Source organism: Scomber scombrus, chromosome 6 (genome assembly GCF_963691925.1).
Source record: "Scomber scombrus chromosome 6, fScoSco1.1, whole genome shotgun sequence".
Taxonomy (NCBI): domain Eukaryota; kingdom Metazoa; phylum Chordata; class Actinopteri; order Scombriformes; family Scombridae; genus Scomber; species Scomber scombrus.
The window spans coordinates 24,375,661-24,397,873 of NC_084975.1; the positions used below are offsets into that span (position 1 = coordinate 24,375,661).

The 22,213-nt window shown below is 38.9% G+C and overlaps 2 protein-coding genes across 2 annotated transcripts; one reads left to right on the forward strand and one right to left on the reverse strand.

Annotated features, from left to right (window-relative positions):
* Positions 1–290: 290 nt before the first annotated feature.
* pnpla2 (patatin-like phospholipase domain containing 2) lies at positions 291–8,576 on the reverse strand. The gene is made up of 9 exons (XM_062420042.1): positions 8,153–8,576; positions 7,006–7,238; positions 6,307–6,372; positions 5,248–5,457; positions 5,075–5,135; positions 4,302–4,505; positions 2,993–3,125; positions 2,597–2,719; positions 291–1,716 (listed from the first exon to the last, which is right to left on the reverse strand). Exons 1-9 carry the CDS (start codon positions 8,337–8,339, stop codon positions 1,425–1,427), a joined length of 1,509 nt encoding a protein of 502 aa, XP_062276026.1. The 5' UTR covers positions 8,340–8,576; the 3' UTR covers positions 291–1,424.
* A 3,548-nt stretch (positions 8,577–12,124) lies between these two features.
* Positions 12,125–21,552, forward strand: pidd1 (p53-induced death domain protein 1). Its single transcript, XM_062420043.1, has 15 exons — positions 12,125–13,129; positions 13,351–13,764; positions 13,890–14,042; positions 14,171–14,222; positions 14,347–14,548; positions 14,729–14,878; positions 14,990–15,163; positions 15,294–15,441; positions 16,061–16,196; positions 16,287–16,437; positions 16,598–16,721; positions 16,900–17,015; positions 18,580–18,687; positions 18,969–19,165; positions 20,365–21,552. Exons 1-15 carry the CDS (start codon positions 12,499–12,501, stop codon positions 20,597–20,599), a joined length of 2,991 nt encoding a protein of 996 aa, XP_062276027.1. The 5' UTR covers positions 12,125–12,498; the 3' UTR covers positions 20,600–21,552.
* Positions 21,553–22,213: the final 661 nt, after the last annotated feature.

A 22,213-nucleotide genomic window follows, 5' to 3' on the forward strand; every position in this document is an offset into this window, starting at 1 on the left:
AAATCCCTTAATACATGAAAGAGCTACATGATTTCTGTGTTGTACGCTTTTGTCAGGACTCAGCAGTGGATATTTGTCATTTGTCTGGGATAATCTGGAAGCCTCCCAAGAACCACTTCAGTTCCCGTATTGCTGTTTGGTCACTGCTACATGTGTACTGTTCCCGTTCCTGTAAACACTTTCGATTGTAAGTCACAGCATTTCTGGGTATTGTAGAGATCACTGATGTTGAACTGTACTCTGAGTACTCACATCAACGAGAAAACACACTATCTGCAGTTCATGTTAAACAAGATCACTTTATTTCATGATCACATAAATATTATTCCCTGCAACATTTACACAATACGTTAAATTAACTTTGCAATTATTTAATTGTAGTTTAAGGCACAACTTTGGGCTCAATCATACAGTTAGAACTTCTTGTAGTACACGGTACAAGAGAAAATAACAATCTTTTAAAACATAGATTACCAACTAAAGAAAATATCATACAATGACACAGAATGAGAAAGTGCGTTTCAGATTATAGCGATTTTCTAACCACAAATCTATTTTTTTTGATTTACTGTATATGCTTAAACATTTCAAATGTGTAATATATAGATTTTAATCACTAGTCAACAAAGTTTTAAACTGAAAATAAATCCTAGTAGATTTAAAATTCATTGTAAATAAATCAACATGATAGAAACAAGTTTATGTGATTGGTAAAACAGAGCAAAGCAGTTTTGTATTCTTCATATAAATAATTGTAAAGACATAAGACATTCACATTCTATAAACATAAAGACAGTGTTTTTTTTTTCATAATACTGCATTGACACTTGCATCAAATAAATGGAGTAACTACCTGCGTAAGGCAGAGTGGTGGATCTACTGTTTTCCCGTCTCCAGTCCTTCACTACCTGTGTAGCAGAAGTGACTTACGGAGCTCATTACTGGACGCAGCAGGAACACTCTGCTTAACTACTGGTCTGACTACATTCCACAAAAAACATAAACACTCGTCTATTTAAACCATGCCGCTTCAAGTGCGCATTTTTGTTTGTAACATCTTGTAATTCAAGTTTGTACATGACTGTTTGGGTGCATGCGCTGAGTTGAAGTCTTTTTTCTGTAGACCTACAGATATACTGTGTCTATAGGTTTGCCTGATTATACTGTAACTTAAGACTTATTTTAATGTCATGAATTAGGCAAAAACATTGAATACACAATAAGTGTAAATATGGTGAATTATTAACGTTTACAAACACTATGGCCTGATTAGGAAACAAATATCTTCCTGACATCTTAAAAATATCTAGATGTCAGGGTGTAAACAAATATTAAAAACTGATTTGAATTATTTAAAAATGCTCCTGAATTTACATGAAGAACCTCCGACCCTCAGTGCTGCAATAGAAACCTGACAGCAGCCCTCATAGGCTGCTGATGGTGTCTCCAGAGTCGGCAGCAGGTGGAATATTGTGCATTATGAGGCCTTCATCGTCGGGGATCGAGGGAAGCCTCTTGTCTTGTGACAGTCCAGTTTTGAAGGATCCTTGCAGGTCCATGTTGATGCACAGCAGTTGCCTCTTATACTGGTCAAGACGCATGAAGACATCCAGGACTGAAGAGCTTCCTCCGTTCATCCAGGAGGGAAACAGTTTTGTGGAGCTGAGCTGGGAAGGGAGGGACTGGCTGTGGTGCAGCTCCAGCTGACAGGAAAACCTAGAGTGATTATTACAGGCATGCAGAGGTGTGAGGGGGGATCCAAATGTCACACTTATCTGTGATGAAGCAGGTTAAAACCCAGCCATGTTCACATACTGCATGTCCATCCACAACCAACACTTAGGGTGAAGTTAATGTTTTTATAAGTAAAGAAGAAAACCAAAGGTATTTTTAATGAGTCAGTATGCTTCAAACAAAGTGCTTGTTGGATCACCAAACAGGGTCTGAAACCCCCTTTCCTCACACATTTCCAATGAAATGTGGCTTCAGCAGTTTGAGTTAGTAAAATTAAGTGGATTTCTGCCACATTTACTCTTTTTAGTAAATAGATTCCTCTGTTGAGCTGTGGTGAAGAGATAATAACAAAGAGAGCACTAAGAAAACAGCAACTTTAAAAGATAGCCACTAATTTGTACATTGTAAGCACACTTGGAAGACATCTGTTAATTTCAGAACAGGAGGAATGATTATGGCATGAAAAACCTATTTCCATGTTTATTTGGGCACCCGATCATTGTTTCAAGACAGACTTGTAAAATTGTGAACTTGTCCTTTAATCTGTGGTCACACAACACCTGGTGCAATCAAATTTGTTTTGCCTTTAGTGGTGCAGACAGTTTAGTGTCTGGATTGTGACCACATGCTGTTTATAATACTCTGATGTTTGAACACATTCTGAGCCAAATACTGTGGTCTGCCTCATCAGCAACAGCAGTGAGATCAAATGATGCAGCGAACAGACTGGATATGTAAAATATCCTGGCATGACTAAATGTGAAGAGGTACCTTGAACAGACAAGTGTTATACACTTGTAAATATACGGGATAGGTGTTTAGTTAAAAATGTAAGTGTATGTGTAACTGCACTGTCACATACCTGGCAGACACTTGCTGGGAGATGCTTTTGGAGGTCTGTCGTACAACATGCTGTGCAACTTTCAAAGCCTGCTCTCGCATCCACCCCACATCTTCCTGCACGTCTGGCAACCACTCCAAAAGTCTACATATGAGACAATTATTAGTCAATAGACATAGGAGATTTGTAGATTTGTTTAGTTATATTGATATGTTGCTAGTTCAGTAGTGTCTGCTGTATCATGACTGTTTCAGGATAATGAGTTTCACTAACCAATAAAAACATTTTTTAAAATCCATTTAAAGCAGAAGAATGACTCACTTTACTTAACTACACATCAAATACCTAAGCAGACATGTCTGAGTGCATGTACAATAAGGAGGAAATTGGACAGGAAGTGATTTAGTCCTACAATACCTGACAGTCAAGGACATAGCAGACTCCAGAGGGAACGTGTAGGGGATCATCATGGCTGAGGCCATCCTGACAGGAAGCAGGTTGCTAAGCGACTGCGCCAGGCTCCTCCTCTCCGTGCAGGCCTCAACTAGAGCTGCAGAGGGAGGCAAAGAGGACCACAACGGTTACCCAAAGCTAGACACAGAACTAAAACTGCTTTATGTAACAGTTATATTGTAAACAGTTACATGATTACAATATTTATTGTGTGCAAATACAGTATTTCTCTCTCAATGATATACTGGAAGTGGGTCAAAAACTACCCATAATAGGAAGGATAGTGCTGTTTCTATACCAACTTATTTGTATGCATTACCTCAAAGGAGCACACTTTACATTATATAACTGACTGCATTACATTTATCTACATCTTAATTTATCTGTCCTACAATCGAGGCAGCCACTGGGTATGGTTTGGGAGGAAAGTCAGTTTGGAGAGACTTGAATCTTTTATGAGTTAGTGTGTGTAGATTAATCTCATTCATCCAGGTAGTACAATGTGAAATGTATATTCATGCAATACATTATTGACTAGACTCTTGCATCTAGTAGACTCAACTTTTTTTTGAACAATTGAAAAATGTTAAACATGTTTCATTATTCATTTAAAGGGATTCATGCAGTAGGTTCAACCCATGTTTGACTTAAAGCTTCAGTATGTAGGTTTTCTCTTAATTTTAGTCAGTTGAAAAATTGCCCAAAGTGTATCTTTATATGGAGAGGTGTTGTCAACAGCCCTTGTGACCCCAGACTCATTGAACAACAGATTTTCCCCTCTCAAGTTACTGTGACGCTCTTACCAATAACAAGAGGCCAAATTTAGGGTTGGAAGGCCATAGCTGTCGATCAGTACATGAATACATTCCTGGCTTACTGCTCCTCACGTAATGAGGCTCCAAGCTCGTAATAGCTATTAGAAAAAGACATTACCATGGTTTACTCATTGGCTAGACTCACTAGGATGAAGGGTGAAATGCTGGGTGGAGCACAACAGGGCAGGGAGTGCAGGGAGGAGCAGGGTGGTTTGTTTTCGAGTGTCACGCTTGTGCTAGCGTGATTTTCAGACCATGTATATATCTGTAAATACTGTTGCTAATATCATCTTCACATTGTGATGCTGTGCCAAGTTTTCAAAAACAATCTGCCCTTTTAAATGTATTACTACTCACACTAAAATGTAAAATAACGATATAATGGAAACCAGTCACTAACATACAATACTGTAATGTTAAGTGAATCTGATGGTGCATCAGTCCTTCAGTGATGTTACCTTTGTTCAGGGTGGGTGGAAGGTGTTCGATGATGTGTTCTTCTATTGTGGCACAGGACTGAACCATCAACGCTTCCTCTTCCACTCTTAGCTTTTCCTCCTCTTCATCATTTTTGTTATCATCGTCCTCGTCAAAATCCACATTTTCTGCTCCATTAGCCAGCAGCGGTCTGTCTCTGCCAGGTCCGTCGAAATTAAGCAACCCTGAATACAAAAGCAAATACGAAAGCAATGTTGTTGTTTTTTTTGGATGAAGGGTGAGGTCATTTCTGATATTTATACACACACTAGCAAAAGTTGATTTTGAAATGCCACGTTGATGATGTGAAGTTGCTATTAAATGAATAAACAAAGAGGCAGCAAAATGAGCCTCGTCACAAGCAAAAGACATCTATTGATTTGGTGACGTGTTCACAGGAAGCACAAGTTCTGATAGCCTATCAGGATGATAAACTATGTGTACATAACAATATGTTCTGCCTAGTGCAGAAAAAATCAATTATGCTTGTAAGTACTGACCAGGTTTTTTTTAAAACCCTTTTCATCCATGAATTAAAGAAAATGTTACTGCAGATGAAGTGGTAGTGTAAATGGGATGATGCACTAGTGTCCACTGTGGTGGCTGAAGTGCAACTATGCCATTAAAGTCCAGGCATAAATAAGACAACAACTTTTGAATAGTTGTGCACTATAGTGACCACTATGTGTGAAAGGGTTAAACACAGAGAAGGTTCAGAGAAGGTCAGAAAAGAACATAAAACGCTGACTCTTACCATTTTTCTTCAAAAAGCGCAGAGCGTCTTTATATCCCTGCTTACACATGGACTTCATAACCTGCACGCAAAACAAACATACATTTCATGAGTCAATGAAGTCCACTGAGTTCACTACAGTTAACTTGAGTCAATCAATTCATCTGTAGAGGAAGGGTGTAATCGTGACCTACCAATGGGTCTGGAGGAAAAAGTGCCCTGGAGACTCTGTAGAGGTTGGTGAGAGTGAACTGAATGCTCGTGTTGGTGAAGCGCAGCTCGTGTATGTTGGTCGAAGTGTCGCGGGGGCAGATGTCGCTCTCTCCGGAGAATGGAGACACGGTGATGGTATTTTTCAGCTCGTACTGAGGCAGGTTGTCTGAGATCCCTCCATCAACATATCGCTGAAAGATAACAGATAGACAGTAGTGTCCGGTTAAACAGAAATAGATCAATAAATCGCAGCATATCTTCAAAATATTTACTGATAAGCCTTTGAGGGAATTGAAGGATATTTGGCCAATCTGATAATAGTGACATCATGCTCTATGAATTGGTAATGTTTGTTTTTATTGAACTTTTAAACTTGCTGGGAGGCAGGCACTGTGTGTCAACAGATAAGCCCAGAGTGACATCTGCTTTTTGAATGTGAGCCACTGAGGTCAGGACAGGACAGAACAACCTTAAAGCCCCCTGCCAACATCTGGCTCTGCCACTCTCACATTTTAGTCACAAGCCCTGCATACACACAAGCGCATGGTAAGCTATTAAAATCTAACACAAAGGCCATGGGGGGAGTTTGGGAACGCTGGCATTGCTCAATGATGTTTCCCAGAAAACCTTTGCTCTAGAGACATGTCCAGCCGAAAAAATACAAGTTTTCCTACTTTCCCCTTTAGTGTGAGATCTTGGAAAAACCAACTCCTGAGGAATTTATAATCACATTGTTTCCAAACACATGCCGTTTCAGAGAAAACACATTCTTTAGGATGGGAGAGCTCTGACAAAAAAGAAGGTGCCCAAAGAAACAACAACAACAACACAATGAAAGGAAATAGAGCACATTATTCATGGAAAGCAGCGAGGTAGACTGGCCCTTACAACTCTCCAACAATAATACCTCTGGTATGTGTAGTTCTTAATTTAAAATCCATGCAAATCATGAAGGTTTTACTTTCCTCTTTATGCTAATAGGGGATATTGGCTAAACAAGGAAAGTGCACACATACTGAAAAATGCTTGATACTACTCACCACTCCTTGCAGGGTAGGAGGAATAAGGCCACAATACACTGGGATGTAGGCACTGCATAGACACGCCTGGTAAAGAAAAGAGAAAGATTAGAGAGATAATTTTCTGGACAAACTGTTAATGGTATTAATTTAGACAAAATTACCATCATGGGAACCCCACCCCCCTGAAAAAAACATTAATGTTGGGGACCTACAGTAGTAACATTATACTGGAATTACAGTGTAAAACTATACAGTATATTTTATTGTTGCTATTAATGGCAGTGGGATGATACACCTTAAATGCTGTTACTTTCTGTTCTTAATGGACAAGCTACACTTAATATTCTTAATACATTGTTGCAGCTAATCAATACCAATCAAATCAATAACAATAATTAATGTAGTCTATAAGATGTCAGAAAATAGTTAAATGACCAGAGTCCAAGGTTAACAAATATCAGTTTTTTCCTATCAACAGACTGAAGCCAAAGATATTTAGTTAAAATACTGGAATTCATTATCAAAACATATATTTTCAGTTCTACTTACAGCAAATCTATATTACTAGTGATTATTTCTTAAACTATTGTGTGTAAATTGAATTTTAAGCATCCGTGATAACACTGTCACACTCAGTTTTGAAGTATTAAATTGAGTACATTGAGTTCATTAATATCACCCAACTCTGCGGCAGAGTCACATATACTCAGTTCACACCTGCACTAGCTCCTCCTTGTTGTTAAACTGAGACACCAGGACATTTTCTCCATCTGTCACTCTTGTCAGAGAGATTCCTAACCGTCCGTTGGCCCGCTCGTGGGAGTCAGCTGGCAGAGTGCGCATCAACATGGTACGCACAATCTTCATCAGGTTAAAGGAGGGATGCATGGGTCCCAGGAATCGCTTCCTTGCCTCTTTGGCAACATCGATGACATTTGCACCAGTCTCACCTGTGAGGAAAAGATGAAGAAGTCATGAAAAAAGGGGCAAAACTCTAACTGTCTGTAATTAAAAATACTCTTGTTGCTGATGCAAAGGTCACCTGGTTCATACAATCATACCATCTAAAATACGTAATTCAACCTTCAGTTAAGTACATATTTGATTAGGTATTATACTCAACTGCATTTGGTGAAGCAAGAATTACAGAATATATTATGGTGAACTGTAGAACAATAAGGAGAAGATTTAATTCATATTTATTTAAAAAAAACCTTTAAGAGTAATTTCTTATGAGAGAAAGATGGTTAACATTTAAAAGATCTCAACCGAATTGGAGAAGGCTTGCAGGATATATTCACTTTAAAATTGCCATAATGTCACATTGATCCTTTGAGCAATTTTACATAACAACCAGTGGTGGAAAGTAACTAAGTAAAGTACATTTACCCAAATAGTGTAATTTAATTAGGAGGAACCATTTAATCCTACTTTGTACTTCTACTCAACAACAGTCCATACAGTCAGTTTAGAAATATAATACAGATACAGATAAAAAACACAACCCAGCTGTGTATAAACTAGTTATTAGTGCCACCTCCACCAGCTTAATCCAATGTTACAAAAGCTACAATATACTGTATGATGTTATAGTAATATTAGCCAAAACTGCACAATGAGTACTTACTTTTTACTTTTGTATTTCAAGGACAATTTCCTTATAATACTTTGTGAACTTTTAGGTTAAACTTTGAATGCATGACTTTCACTTGTAATTGAGTATTTTTTACTTTGTGGTACTACTTCCTCCACCGCTGGTAAAACTATACACAGAGGTTACACTTGCATACATGATACTTAAATGCAGCCCAATATTTCAGTATGATAAATGTCCCTGTAAATAAACACTTGAAATGATACACACCGAGACACACTCCAGTCACCAGAGCCGAGGCAGTGAGAGCTCCGGCGGATGCCCCGTACACATGTCTGGCGTTGAGCACCAGGAAGGGCGCCTGCTCCAGCAGACAGCTGGCCACACCGATGTGGTAGATGCCCAGGAAGCCGCAACCTGCAAACGAGATGTTCCACGGTGCGTCTAACGGGAACATACCGGAGACCGTCAAGTGGGTCTAAGGTCGCTGACGATAAGACAAGGTTCACTCACTGATATAAGCGCCTAAACAAATAAAAAAGAAGATAAAAAATAAAGACTTTCAGAGCCCTACTGATGCCTGTTTACGTGCCAACTACTGTAATAGAGTAGTTTAAGTTTTTAGCTTTCTAACTTAACAACACCTCTTTTTTTTCGTCGCTAAATTCACATACACCTACTTAAACACACGTCAATTCACTTGTGCTGAAACTAAACTTGCTCTTATCAAGAACTGCCCTCTCTTAAATAGCCGGAGGTGCTCGGTGCACCATGGGGGAGTTGTTGTTATTTTACTCCTGCTTCGTGGAGGGCGCAGAGTGAGGACCGCTCTGTCCAATCACAAGCCACACCGTAAAGAGAACTGACCAATCACAGTCGACGCGGTTGGTGCTCTGACCAATCAGAATCCGCAGCGCTGTAACACCCGTGTATCTTTGAACTGACACTCACGTGTTTTTAAATGTAAAAATGTACACTTGTGTTGATATTTGTCTGCAGCCACAAACCACCAAGAACGATAAATAATCCCCAAAACCATTACATAGGTCCTCACCAGTATACATCAACACTCCACTCCTAAACAAAGAAGAAAAAAAAGAACTCTGAACTCTGTCTCTATCTAAACGATTGAATCAATAGTGAATACGAAATGTGCTAAATTCTATTATAAGTGCAAGGGGGGTAATTACTTTAAGTTAGACGAAAGAGTGCAACCATTCAGGCTAAAGTAATGATTTGACTTTCGAAGCTGCACTCTGAAACATTTTTATGTTTTCAATTTTGTTGTTTGTTATTTTTATTAGGTCAAATATATTTTATCTGTATCAACTGGTATAGACCATAATGAGACCGCTCAGTAGGACTGTCTTTTTCTAAGAGATGTTATCAGTAGAAAGAATGTGTATTGGTGATATATGCAATAATTGATAGATTAAGGTGTTGCTTACAAAATGATTAAAGCAAACTCGTTATAGTGTGCAATAATGGGCCCAGTTATTGTTACTCTCTTGTTTATTTGTGGTCGAGGTCATTTTCAAAATAGAAACTAAACCACTACCAATGTTCAAAAAGCCCTTAACACCAGCATGTGTTCAGGAGCACAAATACAGTCAATACAGGATGTACAAATCTTTGCTTGCAACGTGCTGCTTACAATCATTTGTAGAGTAGCACATTTCACAAGAAATTACAAATCAGTTGCATTTGAAGCACATTCAGTAACAGCACTGAGATGTTTTTGTGGAAATTTTCCTCAAAAAAGTATTCGCTGAATTTGGCTACAAATAGTTCCATTTTGTAGGCACGAGTCCAGGATCTGTTCAGAACATGATTCCTCAGAGAGGATAACCTGTTGTGAAAGCATCTTCAGCTCGGGTAAATAGTCTTAAAAAAGCATCTCTGTTCTGTCAAGTGTTGACTATTGACAGTCAAAGCAGGATCATGACCCAGAGCAGGCTCTAAATGTCCCGGGTTCACTGTGTGGCAATTGGTTTTGGTGATTTATTAATATCTAGGACAAATAGAAAACCTGTTAGGTAATGTCAATTGAGCTGAGAATTGTTTGGTTTTGGGTGTCTGGGCAATAATTGAAGTAGGCTGTGCATGTGTTGTCTGCTCTGTTCTTAACATGTACCTAAAGACAAGTTTGTACATATATGGGGCACAGAGCGGGCAGGTGGACGGTAGGGGTCGAGGGGTCAATAGGTCCCCAACAGCAAATTTTTGCCCCCCCACACCGTCATGCTGCTACAATTAACAATAAAAATAGTTTAGGTTAAATTACTCATAGACTTAAAGAATTATAAACTTTAAATGTCATGTTAAAATGAACACATTTTGGTTATTTTAAGAACTATTCTTTTTATCAAAGAAAATGTGTTTTAAAAAAAAAGAAGAAGTTGTGTTTGTGTACAAAGACTGACTTGGATTCAGAAAAAGTCATGGTATTCTGGCTGAACTACAAGACAGTGACTCAAAAATGTGTCTGACCAGGAGATGACAGTTGCACTGGGAGGTTTTTCTGAGGAGGCATTTGTTATTGTTCCCAAATATCTTATTAAACAACAGTTGGCCTTTGGCACAGTTAATCTGAATCATATGCAACTGTATATTTCTGCTTCAGAGGAAAACGTTGTATACATTTACCTGACAGATCAATGTCATTGGTTATGTTGCATTACGATTCAGATTTTATTTAAAAACTCACAAAGTAACAAATAAATTGTGAGGCATTGTTATTGATTACACTATCCAGTATTATATACAAATTAAAGATGTCCACAATTTAAAAAAAAAATTGAATGCAGGACTTTTACAGAATTATTATTGTTATTTAAGTTTTACTTAAAAAGTTGTCAATACTTCTTTTACCACTGCCAATATCAACATTTAGTTAGAGAAAAGGTGAAAATAAAGCAAAACAGAGTTTCCATGGGGCCTCCAAAATACTAAATCTTCCCACAAACTGAATCACACTAATTCCCTTTTCCACAGCAGAGATGAACTTTTGACACAAACTTTTCACCAATATGGAATGCGTTTTTCACTGATGGTCACAATTGGGCCACAATCATTTTTGGGAGATATTTTTCTCAAGTGAAACTACTAATTATTTAACTTTTCCTACATTTTATACTTACAAGTATCCTGCATAAAAGTACATGTAGAGGAAAAATATATTTAAAGGGTCAAAAGTAAAAGGGCTCATTCAGAGTCAGAGGATTATAATATGTGAAAGGATGATTATTACAGATAATACTGTAATGGGCTGAGATGAAAGTGTTTGGTCATAAAGATGGACTGCATGTTATAAGCGCACGTTATGTTTTGTGTGTAAAATCTTTATCTGTAAAGTAACTAGTGACTATAGCAAAGAAATGTAGCGGATTTAAAAAGTACAATTTCCCTCTAAAAAACTGTTTGGTAGAACATAGTACAAAATATGTAAATTCAAAGTACTCCAGTAATGTAAATGTATCTCAAACATGTACTATAGTACTTTTACTTACATTCCACCACTCAGCAAAGTTATGAGATTAAAAAAAAGACCAATCGTGATGATTTCATATTGTTATTCTACAGGAGAAGACTTGTGATAAATCAGTTTAAACTCACTTGAATACATATTTCTAATTATGACCTCCATAACTACAGTGTTAAATATAAAAAAACATGCTTTTATCCTTTTATTGATCCTGAGGTGTGTTGTCAGGATAAATGTAGACATTTACTGTGTTTATTTACAATGAATTAAGAAAACTTTTTGTCATAAATAAAAAGACAGATTTTTATTATATTAAAAAGTCATTAAAAAATGAATAATTGGATTACACTGTTGACATTTTATTATATGTGCTTTGAATTACTTTAATTACTGCACAAATTATTTATGTATTTTTAAATAATTTCTTTCATTTTTATTTTATTCCTATTTATTTAGAAGAAAGAAAGAAAAAAGAAAGAAAAGCGAGTTTAACAGCGCCGCCCGGTGGCCGAGCACGTCCTCACATCGAGAGCGCGCACGTTGACACAGCAGACCGCCCTCAGTTGAAACTTTGGCGCCGCCTGCACTGTGGGCGCTCGGTTTGAATCACAATAACAACCGAAGAGACGGGGCTCCCCTCTTCTAAGACGAAAAAGACGTTTAGACTCCACCCGCTCTCTGCCGGTAGCCGCTGTGAAACAAAACGAACAAGACACTGTGACGCAAAGCATTTTCTTTAAAAACTATCACGATTTGAGGAAGTAAAGGAGGAAAGCGAGAAGACAGGGCAGACTGGAGAAACAAGTTAACTTTACATATTATTTAGATATTAACGTTTCTTAAGCTCGTAAAGTAACATTAGTAACGGAAGATTAAAAGTCACTAACGTCGCTGTAAGGGTAATCAGTTGTGTAATTTTAGCTAACATTAACGTGAAGATGGTGACGCTGTTAGCCACTAAGTTAGCTTCTTCGTTACACCAACTACAAACAGCAAACATGACTAACAACATGTTCTTCGTCGCTTCTCATGACAGTTTTGTATCTCTGTGAACATGTCCAAACGTGTTCTGCATACGTACACATCATGCAGAAGGAAAAACCTCCTGGTAGCTGTCTAAACTGTGGTTAGGATGGAAAGAAGCAGCGAAGAAGGGACAGCTGCTGATGAAGAGGATGGAGACCGGGCAGGCAGGTCAGAGGATGAAGGGGTGGAAGTGACACCTGCATGTAACCCATCAGAAACCGTATCCAGAGATGGAGGACCAGACCTTTCTATGGACGTTTTGGCTCTTAGGCTCTGGAAAGGACTTGTGCACCAGGATCAGGAGGAGTCCGAGAGAAAGACTGGACCACATATATCAAGAGGTGGAGGGGAGGTGGTGGAGCCGGAGAGAGATGCTCCTTCTGTGTCTCCCTTCAGCTTCACGGACACCTGTGCTCCTTCCATATCAAGCCTCTCCTCTTCATACTCCTCCACCCACCATCATGCCAATTTTTCATCATCCTCGTCTTCCTCCTCCTTGTCTCTGACTCCACCCCTGCCTCCTTCTGTGGAGCTCTCAGCTGTGTTGACTGACACCAGGCTGACCCTGGATGTGTACCAGGGGGGAGCAGCTGCGCTGCCTCTGCTCTGGAGGTCCGTCCCAGACCAGCTGAAGGGCCTCCAGTACCTGAGACTGGGCTCTGAGGATAAACCGGGGCTGGATGTTGCACTGGATGTCCTTCCCCATCTGACACAGCTGTGCTCAGTGGCTATTAGAGGTACCGCCCATATACCTGTTTAGTGTTTTTGACACTTTTATGAGCTATTTTTAAGGCTTAGTTCACATACTTTTTTTTTTCTTAATCACAACAAAATGTTATTATACAAAAGACATAAAATACTGTGTTAATACATTATTATCTAAGTGTTACTCTTTGTTGTCTCTTTTCTTTTACGCATCCATTTCTGCTCCTAACTGCGCCTTTTTTCTCATTTTAAGGACACTGTTTTTACGACTCACAAGGTGACCCCCTGCCTGGCCTCCTCACCACTTTGCCTGCATCCGTTTCATCTCTTACTCTTTTGGTGCACCTGGATCTCTCTTTCAACCAGCTGTCCTGTCTGCCACCCTGCCTCCTAAGGCTGCCTGCTCTGTCCTCCTTGCTCCTATGCCACAACTATCTCTCAGCTTTGCCCCCTGATATAGACCAGCTGTCCACCCTCACCTACCTCTCCCTACTGGGGAACCAGCTGGTCTCTCTTCCCCCGAACCTGGGTCAACTGAAAGCACTACAGACACTGGATGTTTCATATAACCACCTCCAGCAACTACCTGATGAAATTGGTGATCTGGGAGAGCTTGTTAAGCTGGAACTGTCCCATAACAAGCTGAAGCAGCTACCAGAGACCATGGGTAAGGGTGTAAGGGTGAGTGGGTGTGCCTATGAAGTATGTCCACACGTTGTCAGATTTAAGAGGAATTCATGAATTCAGCAATAAAAAATAAAAAAGTATAAATATTTCTTCTTTGTTGCCCAGGCTCTCTCCTCTCACTCAGGGAGCTTGTCATCTACAGCAATGACCTACGCATGATCCCACATTGTCTGAACAAACTGCCTCTGCTGAAAATAGAAGTGCGTGACAATCCTTTGGGACGACCCCCAACCCCTCCTCCTCTCCCTCCTCCATCTGGTAAGCAGGGGAAAAAGGGGGCCTCAAATTGATTAGTGCTGAAATCATTTGACTGTATTGTCATCAGATGCAGTATTTACATGCTGTTAACATATACACTTTTAATCACATAACTATTTTCTTACCAGATCAAACAGAAACAAATATTCCAGAGCTGCATCTCGGATTTACTGACCACAGGTACAGTATCAATCTCATCGTGGGAATGTTTAAAAAAAAAAAAAAATCTTTGCAGTACTCTTGTCATTTATGGAATTTCTGACTCAGTTAAGAATAAAGATGTCATTCTCCTTTTGCTCCTTAGTTTCTGTGTGTCGTCTGCTGGGTGTCATGTGTTTATCCCAGGGGGAGCTGAGCTACTGTTCCCTCCGGGGTGCCTGGTGAGGAGGACGAGACTAGAGTGGGTTGAGAGAAGGCCAGAAAGGAAGTGGGTGTGGCTCGAGGAGCATGATATCCTACTGAGTCGTCCGCTGGAGCTGCGTCCCCATGGAATAACATTTCTGAAGGTGCATTGAATGTAATTTGCCTATTTACAACATCTGTTTAAAATAAACACCCAATTTCTTTTAAATCATTATTGTGAAAATTGTAATTAAAAGAAACAATGTCATGAATGTTGCACATTTTGTTAATCATAGGTCATTCTTGTCCCATCTTATGATTGTCTTATTATTATTGTCTTGCAGCCAGTGGAGGTGTGTGTGCCGTACCATCGGACAAAAAGAAGGGAAGTGGTTGTTCGGAAGTTTGATGGACAGTCGTGGAGCACTCTGTCCACTGTACTGAGGACAGGAAGTGAAAACCACAGCAGTCACCCTGGGGGACGTCCAGCCAGGGTAAAGCATAAAACCTTCCTCTTCAAAAGAATATTATTACAGTTGTGGTTACAGTATTTTTTTTAAATTTGGTTGTATGCTGAAAAAAAAATCACCTTGGTGTGCCTGTAGCTGGCCTGCTGCTCAGTGAACCAGTTCTCCTGGTTTATGGCAGTGTCCCGTCCAGTGAAGGACATTTGCTCCGTTACACCAGCTGGAGCCTTGTTGGTTTCCAGCTCTGTTCCTGGAATCAAGCTTCACTTCCCTCCAGACTCTACCGTTGACACCCGCGCTATAACTTTACAGGTAAGCACAACAGTATGTGGCACGGTGTGTTATATTAGTGTTGTCAATGTAGTAAGGCTGTGGGATGTCTCTCTCTCTCTCTCTCTCTCTCTCTCTATCTCTCTCTCTCTCTCTCTCTCTCTCTGTGTAGGTGCTGCAGGTGTCTGTGTCAGAGGTGCAGGCACTGTTTGCGGATCCTCAGGCCAGTGTCAGCCCTCTCCTCTGCCTTTCCCAAACTCCCAACTTACAGTTCTTGCAGCCCATCAAAGTTCAGGTCCCTCTGCCAGCCGGAGTCACAGGTACAATATGCACGTGTATAACAGAATTTATTAGCAGGTATTATAGAGCTGCCACTATTAGTTGATAGAGCCTGACTGATATTGGATCTTTGGAGCCGATACCGATACCAATGTTAAGGAGTTAAAACAAATCAATCAATAATTTGAGTCAGTTTTCAAGCACAAATATCAAACATTGGAGGGCACTGGTGGTCGAGTGGTTAGAGCGTATGCCATCTAATCGCAGCGTCCCTGGTTCGAATCTGGCCAGGGACCTATGCTGCAGGTCATTCCCCCCCCCTCTCTCTCCTAATTTCCTGTCTGCCAGTTACTGTATAAATAAAGGCAAAAAAGCCCAGAACAAATCTTTTAAAAAAACAACAAACAAACATTTGATGATTTTAGTTAAATTTGAGAATTTTTTACCAGTCTTTACATTAAATTTAATGTCTTGCCAAACTGCTGATTTGTCAAGACTAGATGAGGAAATTGAAATGGGCACGTTTGACATTTTTTGATGAATATTCTTGTAGACCAAGTGATTAATTGATTAATAGAGAAAAAATAAGCACATTAATCAATAATGAAAATAGTTGTCTGTTGCAGCCCTCATCTATTAGCATGTCTGGTGTTTATTTAGGTCACACAGTTGACAAGTCCTGTTTGCATCTGCTACATGGAGACCCTGCTGGCCAAACCTGGACTGACATCACATCCCAAGTGTCTCTCCATTTCACTCATGTGTATGCCGTTTTTTACATCACACATTTCTCCTGGTAAGTTTCTATAATATATTCTCATGATGTATAATATGTATTATACACTGACTGTAGTATCACAGCTTTGTGTTCTTCACACTGTCACAGGTACTGGCTGTGGTACACCACTAAGACCTGTGTTAGTGGGATGGTTAGAAAGGTGTATCAAAAGCTAAAACAGTTTAAAGTCCAGTTCTTCGTCCTCCAGCGGAAAGCTGATCCTTCACAAGTCCTGCTACAGTGTTTACCCTCTACCAAGGTTTGTAATTCTTCTCTCTGTGCACTAACCAAAGACAGTCTGTATGTCAGTTATCTTTTCTCAGCCTGTCTGGGTTGTTTGAGTCAAAATGATTTAAGTCATGAGTGACATTTCTAACATTTATTAAAGCTAAACAGTGATTGTGATGGTTCCCTCCCAGGTGGACGACAGAGTGCAGTCTCTGGCAGAGCAATACGAAGGACCTCAGCCTTCAGACTTGTGTGACCTGCTTGAAGGAGAGCAGTTCTTCGCTGGCTTTGAGAGGGGCTTAGATATCAGCACAGGTCTGAAGTCCTCTTCGACGCTCTATCTTAAATAAACACTTTTTCCCTGTTCCTTTTCCTTCCAAGGTCTTGTGATGTGCTGTTGTGTAATAATCCCCTTATGTGAAGATATATTCAACAGATGGCTATATGTATGAAGTCTAAAAGAGATATTTTCCTGTTTGTTTGTTTTTTACAGACAGACCAGACTGTGTGGGAGGAAGGCTGCGGTTTGAGTTTTACTCCAGCCTGAAGAATCTTAAGGAAGTGTACATCTCACCAGCTCAGGGACAGAAGGGGCCTGTGAGGGGACAAGTAAGAAGGATGTTATAATCAACAGACAAAGCACACAGGCTGAAATTGTTTTCTTCTTCCATTTTGTCTGTCCACACACACTGTGCATCTAACATTTCTGCAATACATACCAGCACATATGGTGCAAGGGCAACCTGACCTCAGCTACAGTATATTTTAACAAACAATATTTGAGCAGAGTGTACATATCAGCCATCTACATGCAGTACAGTTTACACCCTTGCCCAAGATTATACTGCATTATTGACATACTTGAACATATATGAAATGTTCAAGTATGAATTCAAGAGGAATTTAAAATGATTGTAATGTATTATAAGTATGAGAATGATGATAACACTATGATCCTTGAAAAAAGAAATGTCAGCAAGCAACCAGCATTTATAAAGTATTATGATACTTGATCTTATAATTCATTATTGTGTTATGATTATTGTTATAGATCATTATCAATCAATCAATCAATCAATCTTTATTTGTATAGCGCCAAATCACAACAAAGTTATCTCAAGGCACTTTACACATAGAGCAGGTTCTAAACCGTACTCTTCAAGTTTTAATTTATAAAGAGACCCAACATTCCCACATGAGCAAGCATTTAGCGACAATGGCAAGAAAAAACTCCCTTTTAACAGGAAGAAACCTCAGGCAGAACCAGGCTCAAAGTGGGCGGCCATCTGCCTCGACCGGTTGGGGTAGAGAGGAGAGAGAGGAAGAATAGGAGAGAGAGAGAGTAGCACATTGAAAATAAACATTGAAGCTAGAAGGTCCGGGACTGGAATCTGTCATCCGGACGTCTACAGGCCCAGATTGCCTGTGAGATGAGAAAGCACAGACAACTCCGGGGAAGAAGTGTAGGTTACTGAATGCATTAATAGTACATGAATGTTATTGGATATAGATGGATGGATAGAGAGAGAGAGAGAGGAGGAGAGAGGAGCTCAGTGCATCATGGAGGTAGGAGTCCCCCGGCAGTCTAAGCCTATAGCAGCATAAACTAGGAGCTTGCTAACTATAAGCTCTATCAATATTATGAATATTTATGAGTGCTTATAACTATTTATACAGCACTATAAGCAGATTATAATTAGTTTGTAATGCATGGGCATTATAGAAAGTATTACTATTCTTTCCAGTGCTATCCAAACCAATCCTGTAATAAAGGCCACCCAATTTCTAATTGAAAGTGACAATGTTAGAAAAGTGATTCAGCTCTATGGTCAATTTCGACTGTGTTCTTGGGTTTTATGGGGTGTTTTTGTGCTCGTTTTGTTTTGTTTGTCCATATATGTAATATATTTGGAGAAAAAAACCAGTCTAAAACAATTGAAAGTGTTTTTCTCTAAAAAGCAATCCATTTTATGTAAGGTAGTTATTATTTGGTAGTATTTATTGTATTGCACCGTATAATGTTATATGAATGTTTCTATCTTGTGATCCCTCATTGTATATTATAAAAATTACCTGTTCACCATGGCCGCCCTACTAGGTGCCAGTTCAAAATGCAGTTGTTATTTTTGTGGTTTCATCGCTGTTGAGAATAAGCTCTGCACCTCTGTTACAGGTATCTTTTTATAGAGGGGAGATTCCTAGCGATCTGCCAGAGGAAGTGGCAAGAAAGAGGAAAGGACACGACAACCAGTGGCTGGCAACTTTACCACTTAGACTTCCTGTCAGTTGAAGAGACGTTGAAGAAAAATATTGTATTTTCTCATATACATGTCTATATCTATCTATCTATCTATCTATCTATATATATATATATATTGCATGTTATTGTTATAATATTAGAATATCTGTATATTGGTTGGAAATAGAAATAGACTACTAGATACTTATTAACTAACATAAACAAGTTTATGTGCACACTACTTCCTGGTGCTCTGCTAAAAATAACGTCCAAATCTGTTGGAAACACTACACATGTGACCTCATCTCTTGCTTTTCTCATAGGCTCTAAACTCAGAGAATAATTACATCATGGAGGAGGTGCAGCACCCCCCTCTGAACCTGGGTGACCCTGAGAGTGGCTACCTGACCGAAGCCAACATGATGTCCATCTCTCTGCAGATTGGACAGGACTGGCGCGTCATTGGCATCAATCTTGGCTTGAGCTACACAGAGTTGGACCGCATTCAGTACAAGCACAGGTATGACAAAGATGTCTGAACTGAATTCAACAATACTATTATAACACAGGTTATATACACTTAAATGTTTATTTTAATGCCAAGAGAAGGCACCACAATGCCAAAGTTTGATACTATAAATGTAAAAAAAAAAAAGCATCATTATAAGATACATGTTTCCTAGTACCTTCTGATATATTTACTTTCTTTTCTTTATAAAGTTGAATATTTGATCAATTAATTTGATCAAAAGAGTTTAAGGGGTTAAGTACACATTCATAGGAAAATGAGCTTCAAAATGACGCAACAATAAAAAATAAACCTAATATAGAATCTCATCACTACCTACCACCACTGTATAATCCTGCTAAAAATATTAAGATGAAAATGTAAATTTTCAGTTTGAAGCTTCTCTGGTGGGCAAATGATGTCATCAGTGCGTGCGTACATGTGTTAGCACAGCCGAAGCCTCTAAGGGGACAAGATGGAGTGAGATGTAATGTGACTGAACGAAGACCACAGTGGGAGACCAATAGAAGAGAATTTTGATTGTTTTAATCTGCACTGTCAGCCATCGCTAAGCCATCTGGGATACTGCAGGAGATTACACACTGAATGATGCTCATCTGGCCCTTCCCCCTGCTCCTCATGTTCAGAAAACTGCCCGTGACGTATCCTGGGGGCGGACAGCAGGAGAAAAATGCATTATGTGATAGCATACGTGCATGTTGTGTAGACAGTTTTTGTGCTGAAGATCGTGATGTAGGAATGCACAAAGTACACATCATGCATGCATTTATAATGATGTGTATATTGTAGGATTGCCCTCAATAAATATTTGCCTGTGTAAACAGGTTATAAATAGACTGAATCTCTGAGATTTCATATACAAAAGATCTACATGCAATACATGGTTTATCCTCCAACTGCATAGAGATTCTGATAAAAGCGTTGGTTGTGGAATATTTTACAATGGGTTTCTACAGTGGAGCTAAATCATACAGTACTTTTAAGTTCATAAGTTGCTGCTACTGTGAGTGTCACAGAAAAACAGATGCTCCTGCTCATGGTCATAGCTGCTTATTGCAATGAAAATTAATAGGAGAATATAATCCTGTGGTGATGTGAGGAATGTTGATACTCTTCTTCAGTTATTTTACCAGCATTTGGTGGCTCCGTGCAGCCAGTAACATGATGTAAAATGTATTTTCTGTGACCAGGGACAATCTGGGAGCACTGGTGCTGGACATGCTGTTCCACTGGGCCAAGGGACAGAGGAACGCAGGTCCTGGAGCCGTGTCGAGGCTGATGGCCGCCATGGTCGAGAGCGGCAGGAAAGACCTGGCAGAAGAAATCGAGGACATTGTCAATTTAGGAAGGAGAAAGTACACAGAGTCACTGAGAAGAGTGGGACTGGAAGCAGAGAGCCCCTCCCTCAGTGAAACACAGCAGTAGATAAGCTCATGCTGGGTGCAGATGGCTGACTTACACTTGAGTAACCTGTTTGTTTAAAGTGTGCCCCCATCACCTCCTCCTGCTGTCTCTGTCCGGTGTCCTGGAGTACAAAAATGTGTTGTTTTTTTTCCACAATCACGATGACCAGTTATCAGCTGGTGGCACCTTTTTACAGAACCTGCAGAAGAACAGGTAAAATGAACGATCTACTTGAGGATAATGGCATCTGCCTTTTCTATATTTATTTCTCCACTTTCCACTTTTAAAAAAACTGTCTCCATATGGGAAGTAATCCTATAGAAACTCATTTCCACAAAAAAAAACCCTCTCTAAACAAACCCAAAGTTAGGTGTGACAAAAATAAATACCTCATAGAAAAATCAAAATCTGAGACACTACAGAGGATATTTTAAGTCAGAAATTTGAGAAGCTAAGTTGCAATTTTTACTTGCTAAGTCAGAATTTTGATATTTAAGTCAAAATTATGAAATACTGAGTCAATATTTTTGACTTACTAAGTAAATGTGAGATACTTAATCAGAAGTAGCTCATAATTTTGAATCAGTAATTTTTGACTTGGTAAGATCAAAATGTAGGGTTAGCATCTTATTTTTGACTTTGTATCTGATTAATTTGAGTATCATTATTTTTATGTAGCACAGTTATCTTTATTTTCATCATTCCTAACTATCCATGTATTGTGCCTTTTTTTAGGTTATAAATGGACTTCGTTCTATATATTTCACTGTTACCTGTTCAGGACAGAGTTAAGAGGCAGAGCAAACAGTGCCAGCTGTGGGTTTGTCTCAGAGGTCTGAATGACGTACAGAAAGTGCAACAGGAGGCCGTTTTTATGCTCGATTAAATTTCTACCTAGTGTGCCTTTTGATCACCAAGCCAACTGGTTCAGCTGCTGCACAATTTCAGTGACATATCAGAAAACAACGACTTTTTTTAAATGTATGAATTTCTATTATTTTTAATATATAGTAAAACTGTGATATAAAGAAATGTGTGTCAGCTATTTTTTTTACCTTTCTGCTGCATACTCGCCCTTCATCCGCAATATTTTATTTGTGGTTACTTTTCTATTTTTTATTTATTTTTTTATTTTTTATTAACAAAAGGATAATATACAAACATCCAGTTAAACAAAAGCAGCACATACAGACCAAATTTAAATTATGGAAATATGTATTGAGAACATTAAAAACAAAAATTATGTTCTTAATACATATTTAATAATTAATACAAATCATGGAAATATGTATTAAGAACATAAAACATTGTATATATAATATTAGAAGACAGTTCAACAGCTCCAATCCAATACAAAAGCTCTCCCATTAATTCTACATTTATAAAACTCATACATTTTCAGTTTTTCAGAAAGGTGATAATTCTACTTCATGTTAATTATTGAGGTTGTAGTGGATGGTGGTGGTGTACTAGAGTGTGTTATATTCAAATGGTGTTCCTAATATTTTGTACACCATTAAAATATATGAGGAGGGCAAAATATGAAAACACTTTTGTGATTTAAGTTGAGAATTAAGATCTAGGAGAAAAGGTGAGATCTTAAGTGGTGATTTATTAAAGATCAGTGTGAATAAA

Coding starts and splice junctions, on each gene's coding strand:
- pnpla2 (XM_062420042.1), bottom strand. CDS start 8,339: ATGTTCCCGTTAGACGCACCGTGGAACATCTCGTTTGCAGGTTGCGGC. Junction 4,506..5,074: donor GCGCTTTTTGAAGAAAAATG/GTAAGAGTCAGC, acceptor TTTTGTATTCAG/GGTTGCTTAATTTCGACGGA. Junction 1,717..2,596: donor TCCCAGCAAGTGTCTGCCAG/GTATGTGACAGT, acceptor TAATCACTCTAG/GTTTTCCTGTCAGCTGGAGC.
- pidd1 (XM_062420043.1), top strand. CDS start 12,499: ATGGAAAGAAGCAGCGAAGAAGGGACAGCTGCTGATGAAGAGGATGGA. Junction 14,043..14,170: donor TCCTCTCCCTCCTCCATCTG/GTAAGCAGGGGA, acceptor TTTTCTTACCAG/ATCAAACAGAAACAAATATT. Junction 16,722..16,899: donor GGGCTTAGATATCAGCACAG/GTCTGAAGTCCT, acceptor TGTTTTTTACAG/ACAGACCAGACTGTGTGGGA.